Consider the following 25,616-nt stretch of genomic DNA (forward strand, 5'->3'; position numbering starts at 1 on the left):
AGGGCTGTGGAGGCCGAGAGCCGGCCCCAGGCATGGCGGGAGGGCCCGCAGCGGACCGCGCAGCAGGCCGGCCAGTGCCTTCCCGCGGCTCCTGCTCACGGCGGCCAGGGCGACTGAAATCACCACCACCTCCAACTTTCTCCAAGAACCACACACGGGAGGGGAAAAAATATCGCAGGCCTTTCCAATGAAATCATTCCCACAAGCCCTGCCCACGCCCAGAGCTTCCTGGCTGGGGGCTGGGCCCTCCTCCCTCCAGCTCCCTCCTGGGTGCGCCGGGAGAGGGAGAGGGAGCAGCCGTGGTGTGCAAAACCAGCCCAGACTGAGGGCACATTCATGCCCCAGGCCCCTCACCTCCCCCAGGAATGTTTTGCTTCCCTTCACAAAGCACCTTTATTCTCCTCCGGCCTAAACCTGAAGTTGCTCAGTGTTCTGTGTGTGCCTGTCTGGGGAGGTGGGGCTGGGGGCGAGGTGGCAAGCGAGCAGGAGAGACAGGAGAAAGAAGGGGGAGCGGACTCCAGGCCTTGGGGGTCACTGTTTACATTCGAACCCCCCACCCCCAGCCTAATTCTGCTGTGAGATCCCTGGGGCAGGGCTGCGGTGGACCGAGAGTTCTCATATCCTGCAGGGAAGGGGGGCACTGTCAAAAACTCTTCATAGTTAAATAAAACAAGTATTGTTCCGTCCTTCCGCACGCGCTTGCTTGCTTGCTTTTTTTTTTTTTTCTTTTTCCTTTTCGTTTTTGCTGAAGCATTTTTATTTCACTTACTAAAACTTAATCGTCGCTCGAGGGGATCAAGTTCTCAATGCAGACTTTGGGCTGCCGGCTGGTTCTGTCTGGGGGCCATGGAGCCACACACGGGCAGGAGGATGAATGGAGCTCAGTCTCGGCTTGAGAAAACATTGGTGGAACTCAACTGCCAACGAACCCCCCCACCCTTCACAGCCGGCCCTCCGCCCCCAGCTGAAAGGACAGAGAAACTTTCTTTCCAAGGTGGCAGTTCAGGCAACTCTTCCGAAGCAAGTTCCAACAAAGATGTTTAAGTCTTGAAACCATAGGTTCCTTGGTGGGACAGAGCCGCCTTTCAGCAAAGGGCCTCCTACTCGGCAGAGTGAAATTGCGCAGAGGTGTGAGAAGCGGGGCTGTGCTCGCTTTCAGGCCTGCTACCGTCATCCTGGAGGATGTGCTCACACTTCCATCACAATTCAGATTTGGCTGATGGTTCCTGAAAAAGATCTCCCAAATGTGCCATCTCCCTGAGGTCACTTTGGTGGGAGCAGGCTGGGGGCGGAATGCAGCATCTCATGAAACCCAAGTTCCTCCAGCTTTGTTTTCCAGTTAACACAGAAGAGCAGGGGCTATAAAAGCATTCGGTCACAGAAGGAAAGGAACTAACTTGTGAATACACATGCATTTCAGATAATGAAGCCAAAGAGAACTTGGTGGGGAATGAGGTGTAGCAAAAGGGAAGAGATGCAGGAAAGGTCGTTTTAAGAAAGTAAAAAAAGCATTTGGGAGCAAAACTGTCTGCTGCTTCAAGTCTTTTTTTGGAATGAGTGGATGGTCCACAGAGCACTCAGTCGTGCCAATGGGAAATTAGCTCCCAAGTGGTACCCAGTGGGCATCAGTGGGCTGACAGTCGTCTCTTGCACAACTCTGCAGCTTAACAGACCAAACAACTTTTACTGACTGCCTCCATGACCTGCACTGAGCTAGAAACCAAAAACATTTATTAGCTATCAAATATTTCGCTTCCCAGCACCAGTGCACCTCCAGTGCAGGCGCACGACATAAAGACCAGCCAATCCGACGCTCCCACTCCAAACTTCCAGGGAAAGCAGGAAAGCACAGGGTCTTCTGGAAAGTACTGTGGCGGCAGAGCCCACAATCCACGGGAGCAACGAGAGCATAATGGCGGCATAAGAGGACAACGTCCTACACGAACTATTTCTTTGCCTTCCTGCCCCTGGTTTTTGCCAGAGCATGGTTCTTGCTCCTCCAGCTAATTCTGTCAACCACCCAATCCCATTTGAGAAATCCCTTTTCTGCTTCAGTTGAACCAAGTGGTTTCTACTGCTCATCAAAATCAACTGCAATTAGTATACAAAGCACAGGGAGGAGATTTAAAGAAAAAAATAATCAACCCTTTTCTTAATTCTTGCCTTTTTTCAAACTTCATACAATGTTGGCTCTCTTTTGTTATGGCAGGGTTTTGTTTTGGGTTTTGTTTTTATTTTAATTTCCTATTCTCATCTTATCAGATACACACTCCCCAAAACCTATGAAAAGGAGACAGAAAAGGAAGCAAGAGGGAAAGGAAAGAGGCCAGAGATGGATAAACATGAACAACATACGAAACACAGTCCACTCATAACACTTGTATCTCTTTCAGTTAAAGAAAAGCATTTAGCTATTTTGGACATTTCTCCACAAATGTGCAGAGTACAACTTGAAAAATAAGAAAAGGAAGTGGACAGAAAGAAGCCAAAGACAAACAAAACATAAGAGCCACACATCATGGCTTGAAAACCAAAACCCCAAAACCCCACATCTCCAGTAAGTCAGTCAGCCGACTGCCCCTTCTCTTCTCCCACGGTTCCCCCAAAAGGAGAGACCCCAAGTGTCACTTGGAACACAGGCAGAAAAGCACAGAGAAAGGAGCCTGGAGGGATTCTGGTCAGAAGAAAGATCCTAGGATCAGCAGGTGACTTTAAGCGACAAAACAATTTCCTTTACTAGTAGGAGCAGAAGGTAACACTATTGAATCATTTTTCTGGTAACTGTCCCTGGGTTGGGACATCTGAGGTGCAGGCTGCAAGCCAGACAGCTCACGGTGAGTTTAAGTCCCTCAGGGACTAAGCACTAAGTTCCAGTAATATTTTAAGATACAAACTCAGAAATAAAGAATGTCTAGCAAATAGAGTCGAGGGCAAGAAAAGCTCTGGGAAGGGCATAAAGGTCACGTGTGGAAGGCAGGCTCCTTTTTTTAAGGATCCACCCAGTGTGTGCAGAACAAAACCCAGGTGTTTGAGAGCTCAACCCAAGGGGATCTCTGCAGAGTAAGAAAGGAGTTGCCTGTTTCTGGATGATGCGGTTTGGCATCCACACATCAGGAGCCACAGAATGACCTGTTTCAGTCCTGCAGACACTGGCTACAGCCTTTAGTCATTAAGGGAGGACCAAAGTGTGGGTAAAGGGAGTGCCACGAAGAGTCAGGTTGTAAGATGGGTCCCATCACGTGGCACAATGCACATGACTAGGCAGGCATCCCCACTGGAACACAGCAGAATCACAAAAGAAAGGGCAAAGCAAAAGTACAAGGGCAAAACACAAGGACCTGCACGACGGTCGCAAGAAACAAAGGCACGCTGGGGCATCAGGAAATAAGGGGAACAGGAAGAGAAACGGAAAAATGTGTGGATGGGGCCGACAGCAGGAAGGAGTTGTGAGAGAATGCGATGTGGGGCTCCCTGGTCTTCCATCTTGAGCTGCATTTCATGTTCTCTCTAGAGCAAGTAAAGGAGGAGGTCTTGGTTTCAGCCCAGGAGGAGGAGGAGGAGGAGGAGGAGGAGGAGGAGGGGCAGGAGGAGAGACCATTGGTACAGTATCAGCTCTTAATTCTTCCGAGTAAAACCCTGGGCCAAGGCCAACCCCCAAAATAACTGTATGAAAGCGACTCTTCTTACTTGTAACCAGGACGTGGCTCCAGAGCAAGCAAGGGGCAAAGCAAATCCAGGGAAGAGGAAAACCAACAGAGAGACATTGAAAGCTGATCCATAAAAGACTCCTAACACGTTTTTCAACATGAATCTTGTTTCACAGAGAAAAGGGAACTATCACGTCTATCCAGAACCCTCCTGAATTCCCAGCAAAGCTGGGAAAATCATTTTAGAGTACTCAAAAAAATTTTTTTAGTGCTTCATCCTTCCTTCTAGGGGATTCTCCAAGGCAAAGTTCCACCTCTACATGACTAGAATGGCATTGCTAAAATGAGAGAGGTGGGCAAGAGAAATGAAGGTTCCAAAAGGCCAGTGGAGGTGATTTCTAGAACCTTCCCTCTCCCCCACCAGACATCTCAGTGAATGAACAGAACATATTTGGTGCATTATACAGAAAAAAAGATTCCTTTAAGAGTTTTTTTTGTTCGTTTTTGTTTTTTGTCTTATTTTGGAGGGTTTTTTGGGTGGGGGTTGTTTTTTTTTTTTTTTACTTAGAGAAGCGGAATAAGCAGGGAGACAAAACCAGTGTGAGACGCCTAAAATGTGTCCTTGTCTCTAACACAAAGGATAGAGATGCCCAAACCTTCCTAGTTTTGCAGCCATGACGACCCAAGAAAATGGCAGAGAAAGTCTTTGGGGCCTAGCTCTGGAGGAACAATTTCTGAAAACGCAGAGAAGGATCAGCTCCCACCCAGTTTTGAAACATGCCAGAACTGGACGCCAGGCGTATGTGAAAGGGGCCGTGGAGCACACGGCCTGGCAGAGACCATATGCAAGGGCTGCACCAGGGAGACTACTGGCACGTGGATCACAGACAGGCATTACAGTTGACCTTGGAGACAAGTCACTGTGATAAACATTGTGCCTTCTGTTCATCCACACTAAGGAAGCGGAGGTTCCTACAGTTTTCTCACTCTACAGTGGGCATCGGCCCCAAAGACAGAAGAAACCAACCAGCCCAGGGAGACAGCACCATCCCTAATGGCTGACGGTGTAGCTCCTGCTTTGGGTAAGCGGAGAGAAAGCTGCAAACAAAGACAAAGTTGATAATGAACACTAATTAGCTAAATGGAATTAAAGGTTTCCTGAGTATCTAATTAGGAAAGTATCTAATTTAGAAATGGGTTGTGGGGTTAGAGTTCATTTCAAACAGAAATAATGCTGACGAAGCTCAGTGATTACATGTTGTGGACCAGCTCAAAAGGTTCCAGCCTCGAATCCATCACCTTCTGTAGAGATTCTACTACAGGCCCCAAGCTTCATGTCCCAGGTGCCCTGAGAATACGCAGAGTTCCAAGATGGTAATTCCACCTGTCCCTGCCAAAGAGGCTGTGCGGCTGATGAGAACCAGGTCACTGGTGGAGGCTCTAACGGGATGGAAGGATGGGGTGTGAAGGTTTCTGAAGGGACACAGTCTAGGAGGCCATTAGTTAATTTGGGATCATAGCACTGTGAATTCTGGAGTAGGAAATTTAAATGCTGTTCTGTAGGTAATGACCACAGAAGGCTTTGAGCCAGTGGTTACAATGACTAGGGGCAGCTGGGTGGCTCAGTCAGTTGAGGGTCCAACTCTTGATCTCAGCTCAGGTCTTGATTTCAGGGTCATGAGTTCAAGGCCTGCACTGGGCTCCAAGAAGGGCATGGAGACTACTTAAAAAAAAAAAGAGAGAGAAAAGAAATTTACAGTGATAAATGTAGAGCCAAAGTGATCAAGGGACAGTGATATCTGAAGACTGCTCTGCTGGGAACAGGCAGTACAGATTGGAGGCGAGAACAATGCCAACAGAGACAACGAATGAAAGGCTGCCCTAACCGTTCAGTTGGGAGGGATGCCAGAAAAATCAAGAATCATATAGAAGGAAGTTGAACTAGACAAGGGGTCACTAAACTTTTTCTGTAAAGGGTTAGGCAGTAAATATCTTAGGCTTTATAGGCTACATGGTCCTTGTTGTAACTATTCAACTCTGTTGTTACAGTGTAAAACCAGCCAGAGTCAATACCTAAACTACTGGGAGTGCTTCTGTGACAATAAAACTTTATTTACAAAACCAGATATGGGCCAGTTTGACCCATGGGCCATAGTTTGCCAAGCCCTGTTCCAGACCAACTTTAGAATTCCCTCCATCCTTCAGAATGTGTCAAATAAGAAAGAGCTAAAGAAAAACAGTAGCAGCAAGGAAAATACTTAGGTGGCTTTTTTTTTTTTAACGTGGACTCATTTTTTGAGAGAGGGAGTGTGCAGCAAGGGAGGGGTAGAGAGAAAGGGAGACAGGATACAAGCAGGCTCTGCGATGTGGGGCTCAAGTCCATGAACTGTGAGATCATGACCTGAGCCCAAGTTGGCACATAAGTGACTGGGTGAGTGGCTGTTTTCTTCTGAAAAGTTGAGGTACGGGAGAAGTCACAGATAACCTTCAGGTTTCAAATTAGAATAAAAGGACTTGGATAGAGGGGTCAGAAGAGAAATCTAGTCTTGGAAGAAGGATAGTAAATTCAGATATATTGAGTCAGCTTCAGATATACAGAGTCCTTACACACAGAAGCTAGACACTGAGTTACTAAATTAGAAATGATGCAGCTTGAGGAATTTCACTGTGATGAGTAAAATCTCTAAAGTGCTGATGTTTCCAGCCACCGTCTTCCCACTCACCAAACAAGCCACCAGATACTGTGCGAGGCGGCACCCTCTGCAGGGCCAGGGGCGCCCCTCCCTCTGGCAAGCCCCCGCGCTCTCACCTGGTAGAGGAATCTTTGGCTGAAGTGCTGCATGGCGCCCTGAAGCTGATTCCGCTGTGACTGCCACTGCTCGTAGTTCCGCACGTACTCGGCTGTGGGGCGCTGCCAGGTGGTGGTCCGCGTGTTGTGGTCCACATAGTAGAACCTGCCTCGGGGGTCTGTGCGTTTTTCCCAGCTAGAAACATTAAGATCAGAATGAATACAGCGACCACCCACCCCTACCCTCAAATTCTAGAGAAATCTCTGGGTGGCTAGTGAGGAGGCACTGAAAGAGGGTGTGGTGTCTGGCGCGGGAGCTTGGCTGCTCTGGGGAAGCACAGCCAGGCGAGCCCCAAGCACAGAGGCTTCTGGGGCTTTCAAGATTACAGCAGTCATTGTTCTACAGCAACCAATCCCTCCTCACCATTAGCTCCTGATTTCCATTTAGGAGATCCATGTTGTTCTGGGGAAGGAGGGGACTCTGCCCCCAAATCCAGAGTTGAACAGCTGACTGGATTAGGCATGTGACCAATGCTGAGCCTAATCAGGGCCAATCTCATGACGTTTGCTAGGAATTCTGGGAAAAAGTGTCATCTCTCTTCCTTGCCGGATAATGAGTGAGAAAGCATGCAGTCCCAGGAACCACTGGCTGCCATCTTGGACCCAAATACGTTATGAAGTTGACCAACAGATGACAGAGTAGGGGAAAAAAAAAAAAAAGCCAGCCTCTAGGTGGTTGTTGAGTCACTAGATTAGGCTTCACTTGAAACCAGGATCTACATCTAGAATATTCAGTTACATGAGCCAATGAATTCTCATTATTTAAGTCCATTTAGATCCCAATTTTTGCCACCTACAATAGAAACCATCCTGATATAAAGTGCCAGTGAAAACATATTGCATGGTCATGAGAAAAAGAGTTGGTACAAAAACAGCAGGATTCTCTACAGTATTTTTAGCGAGGGAGCAACCTTTCCAAAGGGGTCCTAAATTACCCACAGGCAAGGCAAGGCTAAAACAGATGGCAAAAATCTTTATCTGTGCTTGGCAGGTATAACTTGATTTGTACACACTGAGGGAAGAAGTGATCAAGAGAAAGTAAGAGGGAACTTTGTGGAATGATGGAAATGCTTTACATTTTGAAGGAGTATAGGTTTCATAAACGTATGCATTTGTCAAAACTCAGCTAACTAGGCACCTGAGATCTGTGTATCTCATTGGATGTAAGTTATTCAATTTTACAAAATGAATTTGAATCTAATGAAGCTTCCAAATCTAACTACCAGTTTATAGGATAGATAATGGATAGGGGAGCATATCACCCACCATTTCAAGGTCACATCCAGAATATGAGAAATTCTACATAACAAATGTCCAGGATCTTCAACAAATAAATGGCCAGGAAAAAAAAAAAAAGAAAAGAAAAGAAAAGAAAACAAAAAAGAAAAGAAAGGGTAGGAAAACTGACAGATTAAAAGAGACCTGTGAGACCTATCAGCCAAAACTAATGTGATGATCTTGAGTTCGAATCTGACTCAAACAAATCAACTGTAAATACATTTTTAAGACAATTGAGGAAAATGGAACACAGACTGGGTGACATGAAGTAAGGAAATATTGTTAATTTTGTTGAGTGGAATAATGGTATTTTAGTTAGGTTTTTTTTTTTTTTAAAGTAATCTCTATGCCCCACGTGGGGCTCAAACTCACAACACTGAGATCAAGAGTCACCTGCTCTACGGACTGAGCCAGCCAGGAGCCCCTAGTTTTTTTTTTTTTAACCCTTATCTGTTAGAGATGCATGTGTTGTATTTATGGTTCAAAGGATATGACATCTGGGATTTGTTCTAAAATTCATCGGTCCCGTCCCTTGAAAAGTAGGTCAGATGAGACAAAATGTTATCAGTTGTTATGACCAGGTGGTGGTTACCAGGGATTCATTGTACTATTCTCTCAAATTTGGTATATGCCTGATTTTTCCATTATAAGTTTGAAAGGGCAAGAGGGATAAAAGGGGCCTTAGAAAGATAAGAAAGAGATACCATTGAAGAAAATAGCATTAGTTCAATGCAAAGGGAACCCAGTATGGATTACACTATACATGTTGGAAAGGCTTTGTTCCCTAACTACCTTCTCATTTCATCTTCTCTGCATCCGTATCTTACTCACATGACTATTATCTTTCTGTCTGGTACCTTTCTCAATTTTCGGGGTTAGCATCCTAACAGACATTTTTAGGTCACCTCTTCAATGATTTTTTTTAACTCAAAGACTCTCTAAAAACAGCTTCCTGGGACACCTGGGTAGCTCATTTGGTTAAGCCTATAACTTCAGCTCTAGTCATGATCTCATGGTTCATAAGTTCAAGCCCTTCATCGGGCTCTGTACTGTCCACACAGAACCTGCTTCCCCCCTCCCTCTGCCCCTCCCCTGCTTGTGCACACTCTCTGTCTCTCTCAAAATAAATAAACTTAAATAAATAGATAAATAAATAAATAAATAAACACATAAGGGGCGCCAGAGTGGCTCAGTTGGTTTAACATCTGACTCCAGCTCAGGTCATGATCTCATGGTTCCTGAGTTCAAGCCCTGAATTGGGCTTAGGAATCTCTCTCTCTTCCTCTCTCTTTGCCCCTAACCACCCCCTCTCAAAATAAATAAGTAAATTAAATTAAATTAAATTAAAATTAAAATAAGGAGTTCCCAGTCCTGATGGCCAGAGCCCACACTGGGTCTGGGATCTGCCCACTAAATTGTTCTGCCTTTATACCTGCTGTCACTTTGGAGTCAAGTAAATGCCATGGCTCTCTCCTCGAACCTGAGTCTTCCCCAGCCTTCCCCCGCCTCCTGACTGGCAGGGCTGACTGTCCTCTCCCCAAGGGTGAAGCCACCCTACTATTCCTGACTCCCTCCCTGCTGATGTCAGCAAACCATGCAGCCCGAAGGCTTCTTTTTGTTGCTGTCACCTTGCCCTTGACTTTCCATTTCTGTGTCCAACTAATCTTGCCACTCTGATCCAGCCTATAAGCTGCCATCAGGACAATCACACCAGACTTCCCACCTTGTGTGTTATGCTTCTGCTCAAAAACTTCAGTGGACTCCCCTCTACTCTTGAGTCAAATCCTCAAATGAGTACTTGAGGCTCACAGCAACCTGGAACCTTCCCAACTTTTCTATAAATTCTCTCCACTAGTGATCTATCTTTTGTCCTTCCTTCCTTTCCTTTCTTTCTTCCTTCCTTCTTTTCTCTTCTTCTTTTTCTTATTTTCTTTCTTCCTTCCTTTCTAATCAAAGGAATCATGCATCTACAGTTTAAAAATGCAAATAGGGTGCACCAGGGCGGCTCAGTTAAACATCCAACTTTGAGTCCGGTCATGATCTCACCGTTCATGGGTTTGAGCCCCACATCTGGCTCTGTGCTGACAGCTTAGAGCCTGGACCTTGCTTTGGACTCTGTGTCTCTCTCGCTCTCTGTTTCTCCCCAACTCACACTCTCTCTTTCTCTCAAAAATAAACATTAAAAAAATGCAAATGGTACTACAGGAGATACAATAAAAACCAGCATCTCCTTCCCTACCTCTTCCCATCGCTGACTGCTGCTCCTCAGAAGCAACAGCTTTCAATCCTCAACTGCTCCTTCTATTTACAACTATATTTCTAAATAGCATGCTCCTTCTACTGTTTCTTGATTTCTGTCATATTAGATGTCACTTGTGAACCTTTTGCTGTCAAAGCCGAGTGTTTGGTTATTGCATCCCACTCCACAACACACATAGGCCCCCTGCTCCCCTGTCCTCCCAATTTAGAAAAATCGCCATTAAATCCATATTCAGAGTTTGTGTTAGGACTTCACTGAATACTACATATGTGTTTCCTTACTTGTATGACCTCTTTTTTTCTGGAGGGAAAGAACAGGAGTGCATTTCATTCTGCTTGGTTTTCAAAAACCTGTCGCTAATGGACCCCTGGATTCTGATGGCCCAGGTGGCCTCTCAGTGTCAGTCAGAGGTGCGTTAGCTACACAGCTCAGCTCTAGGCACCGGTCGCTCTATGTGGACACCTGTCCTCCAGGTCTGTTCTACGTTACTGTCCTGAGTCATCTTCCCTCACCTTCCTCTTGGGACTGTCTCTGGCCTCCAAATGGAGTTCCCTGTGTCCTGCACCTCATGACTTCTTTCTTGGTTTCCTCTCATCTGGTGGAACAAAGCATCTAGTAGCTTCTGAGAAAGGGATGCACCAGAGTTAACTGTTTGAAACACTGAAGATGACTTTATTCAACTCTCACAGTTGAGTATTAAGATAACTAAAAGTTGAGGGGCGGCTGGGTGGCTCAGTTGGCTAGGTGGCCAGCTTTGGCTCAGGTCATGATCTCACAGTTCATGGGTTCAAGCCCCGCGTTGGGCTCTATGCTGACAGCTCAGAGCCTGGAGCCTGCTTCAGATTCTGTGTCTCCCTCTCTCTCTGACCTTCCCCTGCTCACGCTGTCTCTCTGTCTCTCAAAAATAAATAAAATAAAATAAAATAAAATAAAATAATTTAAAAAAATAAAAATTAAAACAAAAGATAACTAAAAGTTGATTTCTAGACAGGAAATAATTTCTGTCAGATTTTTAAAGGTCCAGCTCCAGAGCTGCTGTTGAGAAGAAAGATGGCATTCTTGATTCCTAATTCTTATCATGTATTTCTACCCTCTGGAGGCTTCTGAGACATTCTCTTGCCATCCCCAAATTCCACTAAGATGTGCCTGGGGTCATTCTTTTCTCATTCTCTGCGTTCAGCATTTGGAAGGCCCTTTGAATTTGAATACTTCACCACTCAATTCTAGCAATATGCTTGTATTTTTTTTCTTGATAATTACGGATCCTCTATTTCTGTTTTTTCTTGCTAGGCCTACTATTCAGATGTTGAATCTCCTGGGTTCATCTAATTTTCTTCTCACCAACATTATCTTTCCATCCTTGTCATTTTTATTTTCTAAAGAGTTCTTTTTTTTTTTTAAGTTTATTTTGAGAGAGATGGGGGGACACCTGGGTGGCTCAGTCAGTTAAGTGTCCAACTTCAGTTCAGGTCATGATCTTGAGGTTCCTGAGTTCCAGCTACACATTGGGCTCTGCTGTCAGCTCAGAGCCTGGAGCCTGCTTCAGAGTCTGTGTCTCCTTCTCCCCTTGCCCCTCCCCCACTTGCATATGTGTTTGTACACGTGCACATGCACACACACATGCACACACACTCTCAAAATAAAGAAACATTTATAAATAAATGAATAATAAATGTTCTTCTTGTTTTGGGTGTGGTTCATTTTATGGTCTCTGATTCTTCTTACACAGATGCCATATTTCATCCCAAATTTTTGTTGAATTGTAATTTGGTTTTACCTTCCACATTGTTTTCACCAAGTCCCCTTTCTGTGTGCTGGCTGATGGTTGTTCTTTCACTTTTAAAAGTGAGTCATTAAAATGCTGACTTGGACACTCTGGGTATCCGGGTTGGAGAAAGCTGACCAGTGGCTTCACTCAAGCTGTTTCACTAGATGACCCCCAAATATCACAATCTGTAGCTCTCTTCCCTTCGAATGATCCCTTTACCCAGCAAAATACTTTCCAATCTTTAACTTGGGGAAAGCGTCCTCACTCAAGCCCTTTTTCCCTGAGCTCATCCTTGCCTTCAGCTCTGGCTCTATCCTCCAGGCTGGCTACATGTGCGCACGTGTGTGTGAGATGAACACGTGTGTGCATGCAGGTGTGTGGCAGGGGGCTGGTTGTCATGGGTGACGACCTGAGACTCTGCACAAGTTGTTAACCTAACTTGAGGTTTTTAGTCGCATTCCAAAGCACCTCCCCCCACCACGTCTGATTGCTGAGCTTTGCAGGACCCCGGGTGTGACCTGGCCTCCTGGGGGTGCCCACACCTTAAGTTGGGGCTGCAGCTTTCTCAGCTACGCCATTTATCTCTCAACAACCCAAGTCTTATCACCATCATCCCATATGCTGCTTCTCCTCTTCCACTGCTTTATCATTTTACCTTTTTATACTTTTATTGTCATTTTAGAGGGTCTTCAGGAAAGAACGGAAATAAACACATTTAATCCACATGTTTAACTGAAAGTCCTCTGCACTGGTGAATTTCAAACTTCTAAACAGCATAACCCCACCGTTGGTTGAGGGTGAAATCTTACCGAGAATCACAGTCTATAAGAACAGCGCAGTGGTGTGAGGCCCCATGCCCTGTCAGGTCCAGCAGGCATGTCCCCAAACCCAGGGGCTTTGCGAGACACTCTCTGAGCATCTGTTTCATGCAAACCTTCCACTCCAGCAAAATGCTCCATTAATCATTCCCTAAAGACATCTTTTACATTCACACCTTTCTCCCAAGCTGGATCAACTTCCTCTTGTCATTTAAGTCCCCCTCCAGCCTCTCCTACAAGGCTGCCTTTGATCTCCCTCCGTGAGGCCTCCCCTACTCCTTGCACTATGGAGACCCCTCTCCTTGCTCACCTCTGGTCTGAACACCACCTAAGAGGAATTTACTGCATCCATCCTTAACTACCAGGGCCGATATTTTTTGTTCCTGGATAAAAAATGACCATTCCTCATGCAAGTGTCCCTTGGATCTAAGAGAAGGGGGTGGCCACGACAGAGCGAATCCTTTGACTCAATCTTGCTCCTGAGTGACTAGGTCTGTTGAGATAATGGCTCCATCTGTAGTTTCGAGTTGGCTATCTGCATGATGCTACTTCCTGGGGTGGAACTTCTCCCAGTAGTTAGCGATGAAAACTTAAGCACTCTTGTTCTGTCTGGGCTCCCTGTAACAGTGCAAAAGTACCTGCCAGAGTACTCTGAGGTCTGAGACGGAAGTAAGAACTAATGGGCTACATGGCGTGTAGAGCTGAGCCATCTTCAAAAAAAAAAAAAAATTAAACCTGTCCTGACAAGAGGAAATCTGGATCTGCAATTACAATGCTTTCTGCTCTCCAAGGATGCTAGAGGCGTCCCCAGCCCACGCCTGGTGGGACCGAGCACCTAGTCAGGTGTGGACGAGCAGTCCAGCCCCTCAGGGAAATTAGAGGAGGTGCAGGTTCAAAGTCTTTCTTGGGGTACAATCTGTATCCAATTTGAAAAATGATGGAGGCAAGAGTTGGAACCAGAGGGCTTATTCTAGCACATTCTGGCTGTGTAAGCCTGCACCTCTCAGAGCCTCAGTTTCTTCCTCAGTAAAAAGGAGGCAGTCTTAACTGATCTGCCTTTCTCTTGGCATTGTTTGAAGGTTTTCCGAATGGCAGTATGTATTTTGCACGGACCTGGTATTATTAGGCAAATGTAGATGGTATGTGAAGGGGGACATTTTTTAGTCTAACAGTTATGTACTGATTTTATGTGCATCAGGAAAATATGTGTGTGTGTGTTACTTTATTTCTATCCCCTTCCTCTGCTTTACTTTACCTCAAATCACATATCACCACCTGACATTGTATAAATTTATTAATTCATTAATTGTGTGTCTCCCACTATTATGAGATCAGGGGCTTTCTCTTTTGGTGTACTGATGGACTCCCAGTGCCCAAAATAGTGCCTGGTATATAGCAGGTGCTCAATAAATATTTGTGAAAGAAGGGGAGGGGAGGGGAGGGGAGGGGAGGGGAGGGGAGGGAGGGAGGGAGAGAGGGAGAGAGAAGAAAGAAAGAAAGAAAGAGAAAGAAAGGAAGGAAGGAAGGAAGGAAGGAAGGAAGGAAGGAAGGAAGGAAGGAAGGAAGGAATCTGGATCTGGTGTCCCACCTCGAGACTTAAAGAAGAATTAATCGTTGGCCATCCTCAGAAGACACCTTAAAATCTTCATTTAGAGTCTATCCAAATGTTTGCCAGGTCAAGGCCTACATAACTTATAGACCAGAGAGGGTTAAGAGTCAGCAACCAGCACATTTCTAGAGTTCACACTGCTTTTAAAGTATACATGCTGTCAACACACCAAGTCCAAGTGTAAAACACATCCTGTTAAAAATCAGAGGTTATGTTGCAGACAATTGGAGAAATTTGACTACAGACTCAGTATTTGATGACCACATGAAAATACTCTTAGCAATAGGGTGGTTTTGTCTTTAATAAGAACGTTTTAGAAATATACACCAAAATATAAATAAAATTATGTGATGATTATATATGATTTACTTCAAAATGATCTAAGGAAGGGAAAGATGGAAGAGTGAGGATTACAGATCAGGAGTTGGCAAATATTTTCTATAAAGGGCTACAAAGTAAATATTTCATACGTGGCGGGCATGAAAACAGCCACAGACAATAAGCAAATGAGTACGTCTGTGTTCCAATAAAACTTTATTTACAAAAACAGGTGGAGGCTGGATTTCGACCCCAAGCCCATAGTTTGTCAACCCTTGATATGGATGAAACAAGACAGACCATGACTTGATAATTACTGAAGTCAAGCGTGGAGTATGTGGGGATTCTCTCTACTCAATGCATATTTGAGACTATCCAGAAAAATATGAAATTTTCCATAATTTCCAAAGTAAAAAATGTGATTTTTATTTATTATTTTATATTTAATTTTGGTTAAGTACATAAATAAATATTCTGAACTTAAAGTAGAACATGGAATGAAGACTAATGATGATGGACTATAGTTTCACTTCCAAAAAGGTAAAGACAAAATTAAAACACAAGCATTCTACTGGAAAACTGAAACTACAAACAGCCCATCCATGGAAATTTGCAGAACCAGAAGGTGAGGTGGTATTTTCCTGGCACGTGTCTGACTGCTGAACCAGAGGACCAGGGTTTTTCCTAACACTCCCCACCTCTGACCTGCTCTCCCTCTACAAGTTTGATGGGAGGTGTTCTTATTTTATGCTGGAGCCCTTCATGACTGCTTTACTCGGAGGTGATTCTCTCCCTTGAGCAGAATATAGTCTCTTTTGAAAGCTCTCAGGACCAAAAGGCACATGTGGAAAGAACTTTCTGTCCCTGGCAAGCAGGGAACCAAACCCCTTCTCCTTGAACTTGGACAGTCTTCCCTCACTTGGAAGCCTCACTCATCCTCTGGTTTTAGAGAACTTTGCTGTGTTCTCACAGAGCCCAGCTCAACGAGAAGCACCCTTCAGGGGCTGTTCAGGCATAGAGTGCTGTGAAATGCATCAACACCCTTTCTATCTTGGCTTCCTCGTGGCTTTTTCCCTCAGAAATGCTCTAAAAATCCTAGGATGTCCTAAGAAATGAGAGGAGAATTACGTGAATAGGAAAAGCAATCAAGTGACCAGGGATAAATATCCCCGTACTTGGCTACCTCTGCAGAAAATGACTGAAAACGTGGCCCTGATGGGATACCTCTGTAGGTGAAATACCTGAGGGCATCAAGGCCATAATGGCCCAGGTGGCAGAACTGCTAGCCTCCTCCCTCCAAGACCCAACAGCCATAGCACTTACTAAAGCCCATGGCCATCAGCCACTGCCAATGCAATGAATGTGGAGAGAAGGGAAAATAAAGGGAAGAAATAATGTAGAAGGAGAGGACAAGGTCGGGGTGGGGGAAGAGATGGCAAGGACAGGAAGGCAGGGAAAACTAAAGAGATGGCGATGGCAGTGAATGGGGAAGCCAGTGGGTGACTACTGGTGTCAGTTCTAGAGTCTCAGGGCTTGCCGGCCCAGGCCTTACCCTGGAGGAAGAGGCCGCTCCCAGGTGGTGGTCTTGGTATTATGATCAACATAATAGACACGCCCATTGGGCAGCTCTCGTTGTTCCCATCTGCAAAACAAAGTCAAGGGAAACATGAGATACAGACTTAAAAGGCATATGCCCTTGTTTGAAAAGGAGTCCTTTGTCCTTGAAAGGACAAAGATGACATGGGAGATCCACCCCGTGGTCAAACCTGCTCCATACCGTCACTGACAGTGGCAGCCAGGAGCACTTCTTGAGTACAATACCTCCCCTTTATGAAGTCAAGGACTAGGATAGGCCACAGATCACTCTAGCTTCTCCTAAATGACCCGTACAAGTCTATATCTATGGACTTTTCTAAATCAGTGTTTCTTGGCCATTTCAGGATCAAAGATCCATTTAGAACTGTGATGAAAGCCAAGGACACTTTCCTTCTAAAGAGTACTCCCCAACAAAAATTTGTATGCAGCTTCTGGGCTTCACAGACCTCACCTAAAGTTTATCTAGAGACTCTCCGGCCTTTTTAGTCTACACTACCTTTTAAAGTCACAAACTATATAACTATCCCTGTCCTCCTAGTATTACAGATATTCATAACCACATTTCTTTTAAAATGCAAGTGTCATTGGGGCGCCTGGGTGGCTCAGTCGGTTAGGCCTCCGGCTTCGGCTCAGATCAGATCTCATGTTCCTGGGTTCAAGCCCCGCATCGGGCTCTGTGCTGACAGCTAGCTCAGAGCCTGGAGCCTGCTTCCGGTTCTGTGTCTCCTTCTCTCTCTGCCCCTCCCCCTCTCATGCTCTGTCTCTCTCTGTATCAAAAATAAATAAAACATTAAAAATAAATAAATAAATAAAATGAAATGCAAGAGTCATTGACAGAGGATCTTTAACAGAGATCCTGGTGAATCAAGAAACACAGCACATTATTATCTATTGACTGCTCTCCTCTTATTATTTACTGACTTCTCTTTTCATGAGTCTGTGTAGGTTAATATGAGATGGGGGGGGTGCCAAAAGTGGCCATTCTGTGCTAATGGAAGAATGACAAGGTACCAGATGATCCAAAGGGACAATCTACAAACAAAACCACTACAAAATACAGCCAAGGTCCACCTAGCCCCCAACTCCTGCTATTCCCATACTCAGTACAGTCTGACAATCAATCCACTTTACCCAGAATATGGTAATCCATATATGAAGAATACAAACTTTTATACTTATAAAATTGTCACCACTTTATAAAGGATGTTAATGGTCCCATGAGCCTTTATGTTTTATACTGCTTTCATCTGCTTCTACTTGTGGGTGCTGCCTCGGAGAAGGTGACCTTTCCCAGGAAGCTAGTACAGTCAGTGCTGCTGAAATGCTGGTTTTGAAAACATAAATCTATCCCAGTGTGATTGATACATGAGGGAACAACGTGAGCATGTGAATTTTGTGTTTGCTTATGCATGGCTTTTCCTTTTAGAAACACTAAATGCACACAGAAGACTTCCCCCAGCTAAACCCAGGCATGGAGGAACCCACGAAGCCCATATCCAGCTGCCGGCTGCCTCAGTTTACTACGAGTTATACGGCGAACTCATCCATAGCTGACATTACAACTCCCGTCTGATTTCAGATAACCCTCCTGGCAACCACTTTACAACAACACTCATACTCACAACACTCACTTCTGACACCTGCTTCTACCAGTAAACTCCAGGTCCTTTCATGGAAACACATGCTTATTGTACTGTCATGTACCTCAACCATTTAACACGTGAAAAGCCGTGCTACCATCATTATTAGCTTCCTATTTTTCGTGTGTGCCACTGACACATTTTTGAGTGTTACGCCCCTAACCCATTGTTTTTTTCCTGTGAACCCTGTGTTTTTACTGCATGATTTTTATACATAGCGTGGTGATTTTTAGGAACACATATGTAACAGCAGAGCTGACCGAATACTGAAAATAAATGTCCTAACTTCTATTACTAAAAGTCTGGTGTGTTTATTCCAATGGATGTTAGCTTTAATCAATACTGTTTGTCATTTAAACTAAAATGTCTGGGGATGCCTAGTGGCTTGGTCAGTTGAGCATCTGACTTCGGCTCAGGTCATGATCTCATTGTTTGTGAATCTGAGCCTGCATTGGACTCTCTGCTATAAGCACAGAGCCTGCTTCAGAGCCTCTGTCTCCCTCTCTCTTTGCCCCTCCCCAACTCGTGCTCTCTTTCTCCTAAAATAAATAAACTTTAAAAAACTTTTTAAAATAATAAAATGCCTGATTGTCAGACTGCACTGATCAACACCTCAGTCGCTAGGTCAGATATAGATACACATGAGGTTTTTAAGGCAAGGAAAGGAAGGGGGTCATCATTACCCACTGAGCATCTATAAAGAGATACAGGCTCATGTTTTACCTCATGAAGTCCTTGCGTCCATCCTTTACGGTGGGAAGTGCCATCACCATGGATAAAATGGAGGATCAGAGAAGCTAAGTAACTTTTATGTGTCATTCCAACTCAGCTCTGACTTCCTAGCCATTGAGTTTTACCACATCATGGTGAAAGGAAGAAATGAGGAAAAGGAAGGTTGCCCAGAGTTTATATGGAACCTACTACCCAGAAAGCAAGGTGCCAGGTGTCTTCTCAGTCCCCATCTCAAAGTCAACAGCTTTCCCCAGCACTGGTGTCCAGGTAGGGGGCCCTGTAGTATCAAGACAACTGGGGAGTAATTGCAAAGGGTCCACCATGTTCCTCTCTAGGCTCCATTTTAATCAGAATTTTCTGCTTAGACGTGATCAACCAGAAGAGGCTGCCCATTTTGCACCACTGGGAGGGTTAGCCCTGGGAGCAGTGAGGTCCAGTGGTTCCAGAGCCCCACCTCTCAGAAGGGATCAACCACTGGCTTGAGGACCAGAGTGCCACCAACAACCATTAACATGTGCTCGAGAACATCTCCTCTCCTGGGTATTCTTGCTCAACGTCCTGTCAAAATGGATATGGGTGACTTGGCCCAGGTGCTCTGAGTCCTCCCGCCACAAAAAGAAGATCCTTACACTTCCTTCTTTTATTAAAAGGTCAGACAATTCTGCCAAAAGTGACCACATGAAAATGTACACTGGCTAAAGTTAAAGATCTTCTCCCTCTAGATGCCCTTCTGAATTAAAGACAAAAGAATAACAAATATTGCCAGCCTAAGAAGCTGTTGTCCATCTACGGAAAACCTTTCTTGTGGGGATCTTTCAGAAAATTAAAAAAAAAAAAAGCAAGGCTAACATACTATGGCTTCACACCAGATCCTCAAACCCCTCAGTAATAAGAGAGTAGCAAATCTGATACCCTCTTTATTCATCTGAATTTGGAAATGAGGAGTCTTAAGAGAGATACTTGGCTTATGGGTGAGTACTGAAATACGGATGCTCCTCAAGGAAATGGCAGCAAACCACTCTTTCATAACATTTGCTCCCAGGAAGGCTTAAGTAGCTGGTAACCATTCAGCATCCTCTAAGAAGTTAGCTATGTCCTTCCCTTGCTTAGCAATTTCGGGCACAAAACACCAATGAAACGAGTCTGGCTCATTGTGCAGTCCCTATTTGGAGACCTGTATATAATATGTGGGTGAGGCCGCACCTTTTAAAGAGACAAAATATTTGTTGTAGCAATTGCAGATGAAAGGTGCCAAGACACATTTTTCTTTATTCCAAAAAGTCTGTTAGGACTTTCATCTTATAAGTAGTCTCCACTTTTATAATTCATTTCAGACAAAGAGAAAACTTTGGTTATATTATACTTTGGCTCGTATCTGAAGTTGAAGACAGGATAATACTTAGAATTCCATGAAGTCAATGTCTTTAATTGACACGGGCATTTCCACACGCTGGCAGACAGAACATCAGTGCGAAGTCCTCCTCGCTTATATTCAAGAGGTACAGGAGCTCTTTCAAAGCCCAGGTAAGATCTGTCCATCCCATCTTTGATCCCACCTGATCCTAGAAATGAAAGACTCTCTTTCAGGGGCTGTTATTGTCCAACAAATTTCAATGTCCTTGTATGAACCCTCTCAACTGGCTTCACTGGGAAAATAGTTACCAGAGGAACAAGACCTTTCTTGCATTGCCTTTTTTGTTATCTCCATTTTTCCTTTTGAAATTGGACTCCTGCTCAGATTAAATGTCCATGTGGGTCCTCCCTGATCCATGACCTGGCCTAACTGCTTTTCTTAGAGAACTCTCGACTCCTCCCTTACCTGCACGGCTCCTCAGAATTCACACAAATCTCTTCCCTTCATTCACTGCAGTACAGTCGGTCAATTCTATCTGCAATCAAAAGAGCCTCCCAATTCTCATCTCCCCTCAGTGACTGCTGACCCACATAGATTAAGCCTTCTGACTGTCTTGGTTCGGTCTCCCCAAGCCAAGAAAGTGGTACTGGCAGCGACCTTTCATTGGCACATCCCTGTCAGGGGTGAGGTTTCTGTCCCTTATAAGCATCTTCTTCACACTGAGATAAAAAGGCTTTTCAATCAAACTACCCATGGGTCTCAATACCGCATCCTGGTCACATGGCCATATCCTCTCCCACTGAATAGCTTTCTTTGATGTTCTTAGAAACAGTGTTCAAAGCATCAAGCTTGATTCAGGTCCCTTCCCAACACATTGCTCCTTGGCCTTCAACGAGTAACATTCAGTTCAACCATGGACTACACAGGGTCTTTGTATTTGAAGGCATTTTAAAAGTAGCCTCAAATTTCAATTAATCTTAGGTAATTTTTTTAACCTACACTACCTTTGTTCCTATGCCTTTTATTCAGTTATCTCCCATGCCCAGGACCCAACCACCCGCATCACCATCATTAAAAGGGTAAAAATCTCATCGTGAGGATAACACCCAATCCTTTCTCTCCTGTATTATCTGAAAGAAACTGTCTGGTCCCCCTGGTCCTTGTAGAAGGTTTCCTAAAAGATCTTCAGGAAATTCTCTATTATTCTGCCATTCAACCAACCCTAATCAACATATCTGCTGGCCAGATTTCCCTGTGTGTGGACAGAATCACATTTTTACCAAGAGTAGGATTAAGATGGAAAGGGCTAAAAGCTACATGAGGAGTTCAGGTTAGCATCAGAGACATTCTCTCTAAAAGGCCCTTATAAGGGCACCTGGGTAGCTCAGCTGGTTAAGTGGTCGACTTCAGCTCATGTCATGATCTCACAGTTTGTGAGTTCGACCCTGCAATGGGCTCTGAGTTGTCAGCACATCTGTGCTCAGAGCCTGGAACCTGCTTTGGATTCTGTGTCTCCCTCTATCTGCCCTTGCCCTGCTGGTTCTCTCTCTCTCAAAAATAAATAAACATAAATAAATAAATAAATAAATAAATAAATGGTCCTTACAGATTTACCTACCAATGTGCTTAAAAATTAAATCTTAGTAAAAGTATTATTAACTTTTATTATTTATTAATTTGCTGACTTTGACTAATAGTCACTGGACAAAAGTAAAGTTGAGTCTTCAAAATTCAAAACACACAATGTTAGGGATGGTCTGGGTAGCTCAGCTGGTTAAGCATCCAACTTCAGCTCAGGTCATGATCTCACGGTTCGTCGGTTCAAGCCCTGTTTCAGGCCCTGTGCTGACAGCTAGCTCAGAGACTGGAGCCTGTCTTCAGATTCTGTGTCTCCCTCTCTCTCTGACTCTCCCCAGCTCATGCTGTCTCGCTGTCTCTCTCTCTCTCTCTCTCTCTCTCTCTCTCTCTCTCTAACATAAATAAAAATAGTAAAAAAAAAAAAATTGATTTTAACAAAAAAAAAACAAAAAACACCAAAAAAACCCCAAATACGTAATGTTACAAAACAAAGTCAAACCAGAACCCTTACACAACCCTCAAAATAAAGATGCCCTGTTGGTTACATAGACAAAAACTAAACTGCAAAAAAAGGCACTGAAAGTATTCATGTATTCTTTTCCATTTTTTTAATGTTTACTTATTTTTGAGAGAGAGAACATGAGCATAGGCAGCTAAGGGGCAGAGTGACTCGAACTCACGAATGGTGATCATGACCTGAGCTGAAGTTGGACGCTTAATCAACTGGGCCACCCAGTTGTTCCATGAAAGTATTCAAGTTTTCTTAAAGTTGCCTATGTGGAGGTTCAACTCCCTACAGGCAAAAACCTCATGAGATTTACAGCTTCTTATTTTATGCTCTTCTAATAAAGGACTCTGAACCATCTTATTCCCTAACCTTTGGCCACTTCCTGGGTGAACCATCAGATTTATTTCCTTTGTTAGGGATGTTTTTAGACTTATATGAGGCAGAAATCTATGTGCAGTGGAAAAAATCTCCCACTCACTGTTTTCACTGGTTCAGTAGATCCTTTGTAAACTGGGTAGGAAATGTGTTAAACTCAGCCTTCCCCCCAAGAAACCTTCTTGAGACACTGAGCTTTCCGTTCAATCTAAGCACACTAACACTTTCTTTAAAAATACCAACAACCAGCGCTTTATGCCCTGTAAGCACAGACTGGCACAGCTGAGCCTCAATCACGGCTTCTGAATTCATTCTTCTTCCTCTTCTTCTTCTTCTTCTTCTTCTTCTTCTTCTTCTTCTTCTTCTTCAGTCATCTAATTTCTTTGCACTGGAAAAATTTCCAAAGCTCCTCAATGAAAGATGGCAATAGTAAAAAGTAAAATGTATACTTTCACTGAGAGCAAGCTGGAGATGGTGTGTATGTAAAAAAAAACAAACATTTTTTTTAACATTTTTGTTGATAAATAATTTTGCAGATAAATTTGGCAACGCAGAGAAATAGTCACCTTTAAAACATAGCTGGTGGGAGCAAAAATGGGTATATTCTTTCAAAAGGGCAATTTGGCAACATGGTCGAAAACCTTTCCTATATGAATATCCTTTAACTCGGCAGCTCCGCTTCTAGGATGTATGCTGAGGAAATAATTATGTGTCAAGAGTTAGCTATAAGTGCATCTGTCACAGTATGTTACATATTCTACAAAAACTGGAAACAACCTCAATGCCCCCAAATGGAGGATTAATAAAATAAATTATGTTATTTCTATAATAGGTATTCACTCATTGACAATAACATTAATATGGGGTGCCTGGGTAGCTCAGTCTGTTGAGCATCTGACTCTTGACTTCAGCTCAGGTCATGATCATTCGTGGGTTCGAGTCCTGCATTGGGCTCTGTGCTGGCAGCGTGGATTTTCTCTCTTTCTCTCTCTTTCTTTCTCTCTCTCTCTCTGGCCCTCCCCTACTCGCACGCTCTGTCTCTCAAAATAAATAAATAAACATTAAAAAAAATTGTTTAAGAAAATAACATTATAGGGACTCCTGGGTGGCTCAGTCGGTTAAGCGTCCAACTCCAGCTCAGGTCATGATCTCACAGTTCGTGGGTTCAAGCCCCCGCATCAGGCTCTGTGCTGACAGCTCAGAGCCTGGAGCCTGCTTCGGATTCTGTGTCTCCCTCTCTCTCTGACCCTCCCCTGCTCGTGCTCTCTCTCTGTCTCTCAAAAATAAATAAAAAACAGAAAAAAAATTAAAAACTAAAAAAATAAAGAAAAGAACATTACAGGGGTGCTTGGGTAGCTCAGTCAGCTGGGTGTCCAATGTCAGCTCAGGTCATGATCTCGCAGTTCGTGGGTTCAAGCCCCACATTGGGTTCTGTGCTGGCAGCTCAGAGTCCAGAGCCTGTTTTAGACTCTGTGTCTCCCTCTCTCTCTCTCTCTCTCTCTGTCCCTCCCCCACTGGAACTCTATCTCTCTCTGTCTCAAAATTGAATAAGACAAAAAAAATTTTTTTAAGAAAATATCATTATAGATAATATTAGCTTGTCCAGATATTTATAATATATTGGGTGGAAAAATCAAGCTAACAAATAACATACATGATATAATCAAATTTTTGTTTAAAAGTTATATAAATATGCTATTTTTCATTAAATCTAAAATGCCACCAATTGTATGACTTAACATATCACTAAGAAAGAAAATAATACTGCCAATTAAGCTTGTAAATTACATCTTGATTTTAAAGTTTAAATATGAAATAATAAGCATATCAAAATCAACAAATTATAGGGAGTGTTGTGTGTAAAATTTTTTCAATGTCAGCAAGAACGGTAGACAAGACACAAATGGTATATGAAGATTAACAAACTTGGCCACTTCAAATTTTGAACTCCTAATACTCTGGTTTCTCTTCAGATCATATAAATCTTTTGCCTTTTAAATTTTGAACTCCTGTACAATGAAAGATAACATTAAAAAGTGAAAAGACAAGCCACAGACTGGAAGAAAATATCTGCAATGCACATAACTAAAAAGCAATTCATATCCAGCTTATATTGAGTAAAGAGAAAAAAACGAATAGCTAAATAGAAGAGTGGACAAAAATATATGAATAGGCAACTCACAAAGAATGAAATCCAAGAACCAAATAAAAACATGTGAAAAGAGGTTCAATCTCCGTGGTAATCAAGGACATTCAAATAAAACCAAAAAGAGGTACCATTCACACACACTAAGCTGGTCAAAATGGAAAAAAAAACCCAACAAAAAATCTCACAGTCAAGTTTTAGCAGAAATGCTTTTTATGTATGCTCATAAGTGTAAGAATTGGTGGGGTGCCTGGGTGGCTCAGTCGGTTAAGCCTCCGACTTCGGCTCAGGTCATGATCTCACAGTTTGTGGGTTCGAGCCCTGCATCGGGTTCTGTGCTGACAGCTAGCTCAGAGCCTGGAGCCTGCTTCAGATTCTGTGTCTCCCTCTCTCTCTGACCCTCCCCTGCTTGTGCTGTCTCTCTCTGTCTCTCAAAAATAAATTAAAAAACTAAAACAAAAAGAATGTGAGAATTGGTGAGCACTTTGGTAGTATCTACTAAACCTGAGGATCTCCAGCCCATACATGACATTCCAGGTCCAGCACATGCCTTAAAAGAACAGACACGCAGACAAAAAGACATACACAGGCAAAGTTCATTGTAGCACTGCTTCTACTTGGGAAGAGATAATAATATAAAATAAAAAACATTTATTCATTAATGTTATATTATTAAATTTCCAAATGGAAGATATAAACTATGCATAAAATAACATATTGTTAAATATATTAAAATAATAATATAGATGTTTAAATACATATCTATATAAATTTTATATTTATATATCAGATATAAATAGAGTAAATATAAATAAATGTGAATTATATGTAAAATGTTATCTATTCACATAACAGAATACCTTGTAGTGCTTTCAGTGAATGTACCAATTCCATCTTATCTCTGTACACAGGGAATGGAATCATGAAGATGATCACGGAAACTTTCTCCTGAATTTGTAATGTCTTCATCAAGAGGTCAAAAAAAAGGGTAGTCTGTATACATATAGCATGATGCTAAAATTTGATACAACTGGGTGGTGAGTCCTTAGGTATGTCTTACATTGCGCTCCATTCTTATCTGCATGCTTAAAAAACATTTTACGATAAGAAAATAAATTTTTAAAGCACAAACTGTAAGATG

The 25,616-nt window shown here is 43.4% G+C and overlaps 1 protein-coding gene across 3 annotated transcripts in view; it reads right to left on the bottom strand.

Moving 5' to 3' along the window:
• Positions 1–25,616, bottom strand: part of WWP2 (WW domain containing E3 ubiquitin protein ligase 2) — a 138,249-nt gene that overhangs the window by 14,244 nt on the left and 98,389 nt on the right. For 2 of the 3 annotated variants that reach the window (XM_029924155.1, XM_029924156.1), the window contains exons 9-10: positions 16,099–16,188; positions 6,457–6,631 (exon numbers count right to left, since the gene is read on the bottom strand). In XM_029924155.1, coding sequence (XP_029780015.1) covers positions 6,457–6,631; positions 16,099–16,188 — 265 coding nt within the window. Of the gene's footprint in view, positions 1–6,456; positions 6,632–16,094; positions 16,189–25,616 lie in introns of those variants that run through there. The other variant, XM_029924157.1, reaches the window with a different exon arrangement.

Source organism: Suricata suricatta, chromosome 16 (assembly GCF_006229205.1).
Source record: "Suricata suricatta isolate VVHF042 chromosome 16, meerkat_22Aug2017_6uvM2_HiC, whole genome shotgun sequence".
NCBI classification, from domain to species: domain Eukaryota; kingdom Metazoa; phylum Chordata; class Mammalia; order Carnivora; family Herpestidae; genus Suricata; species Suricata suricatta.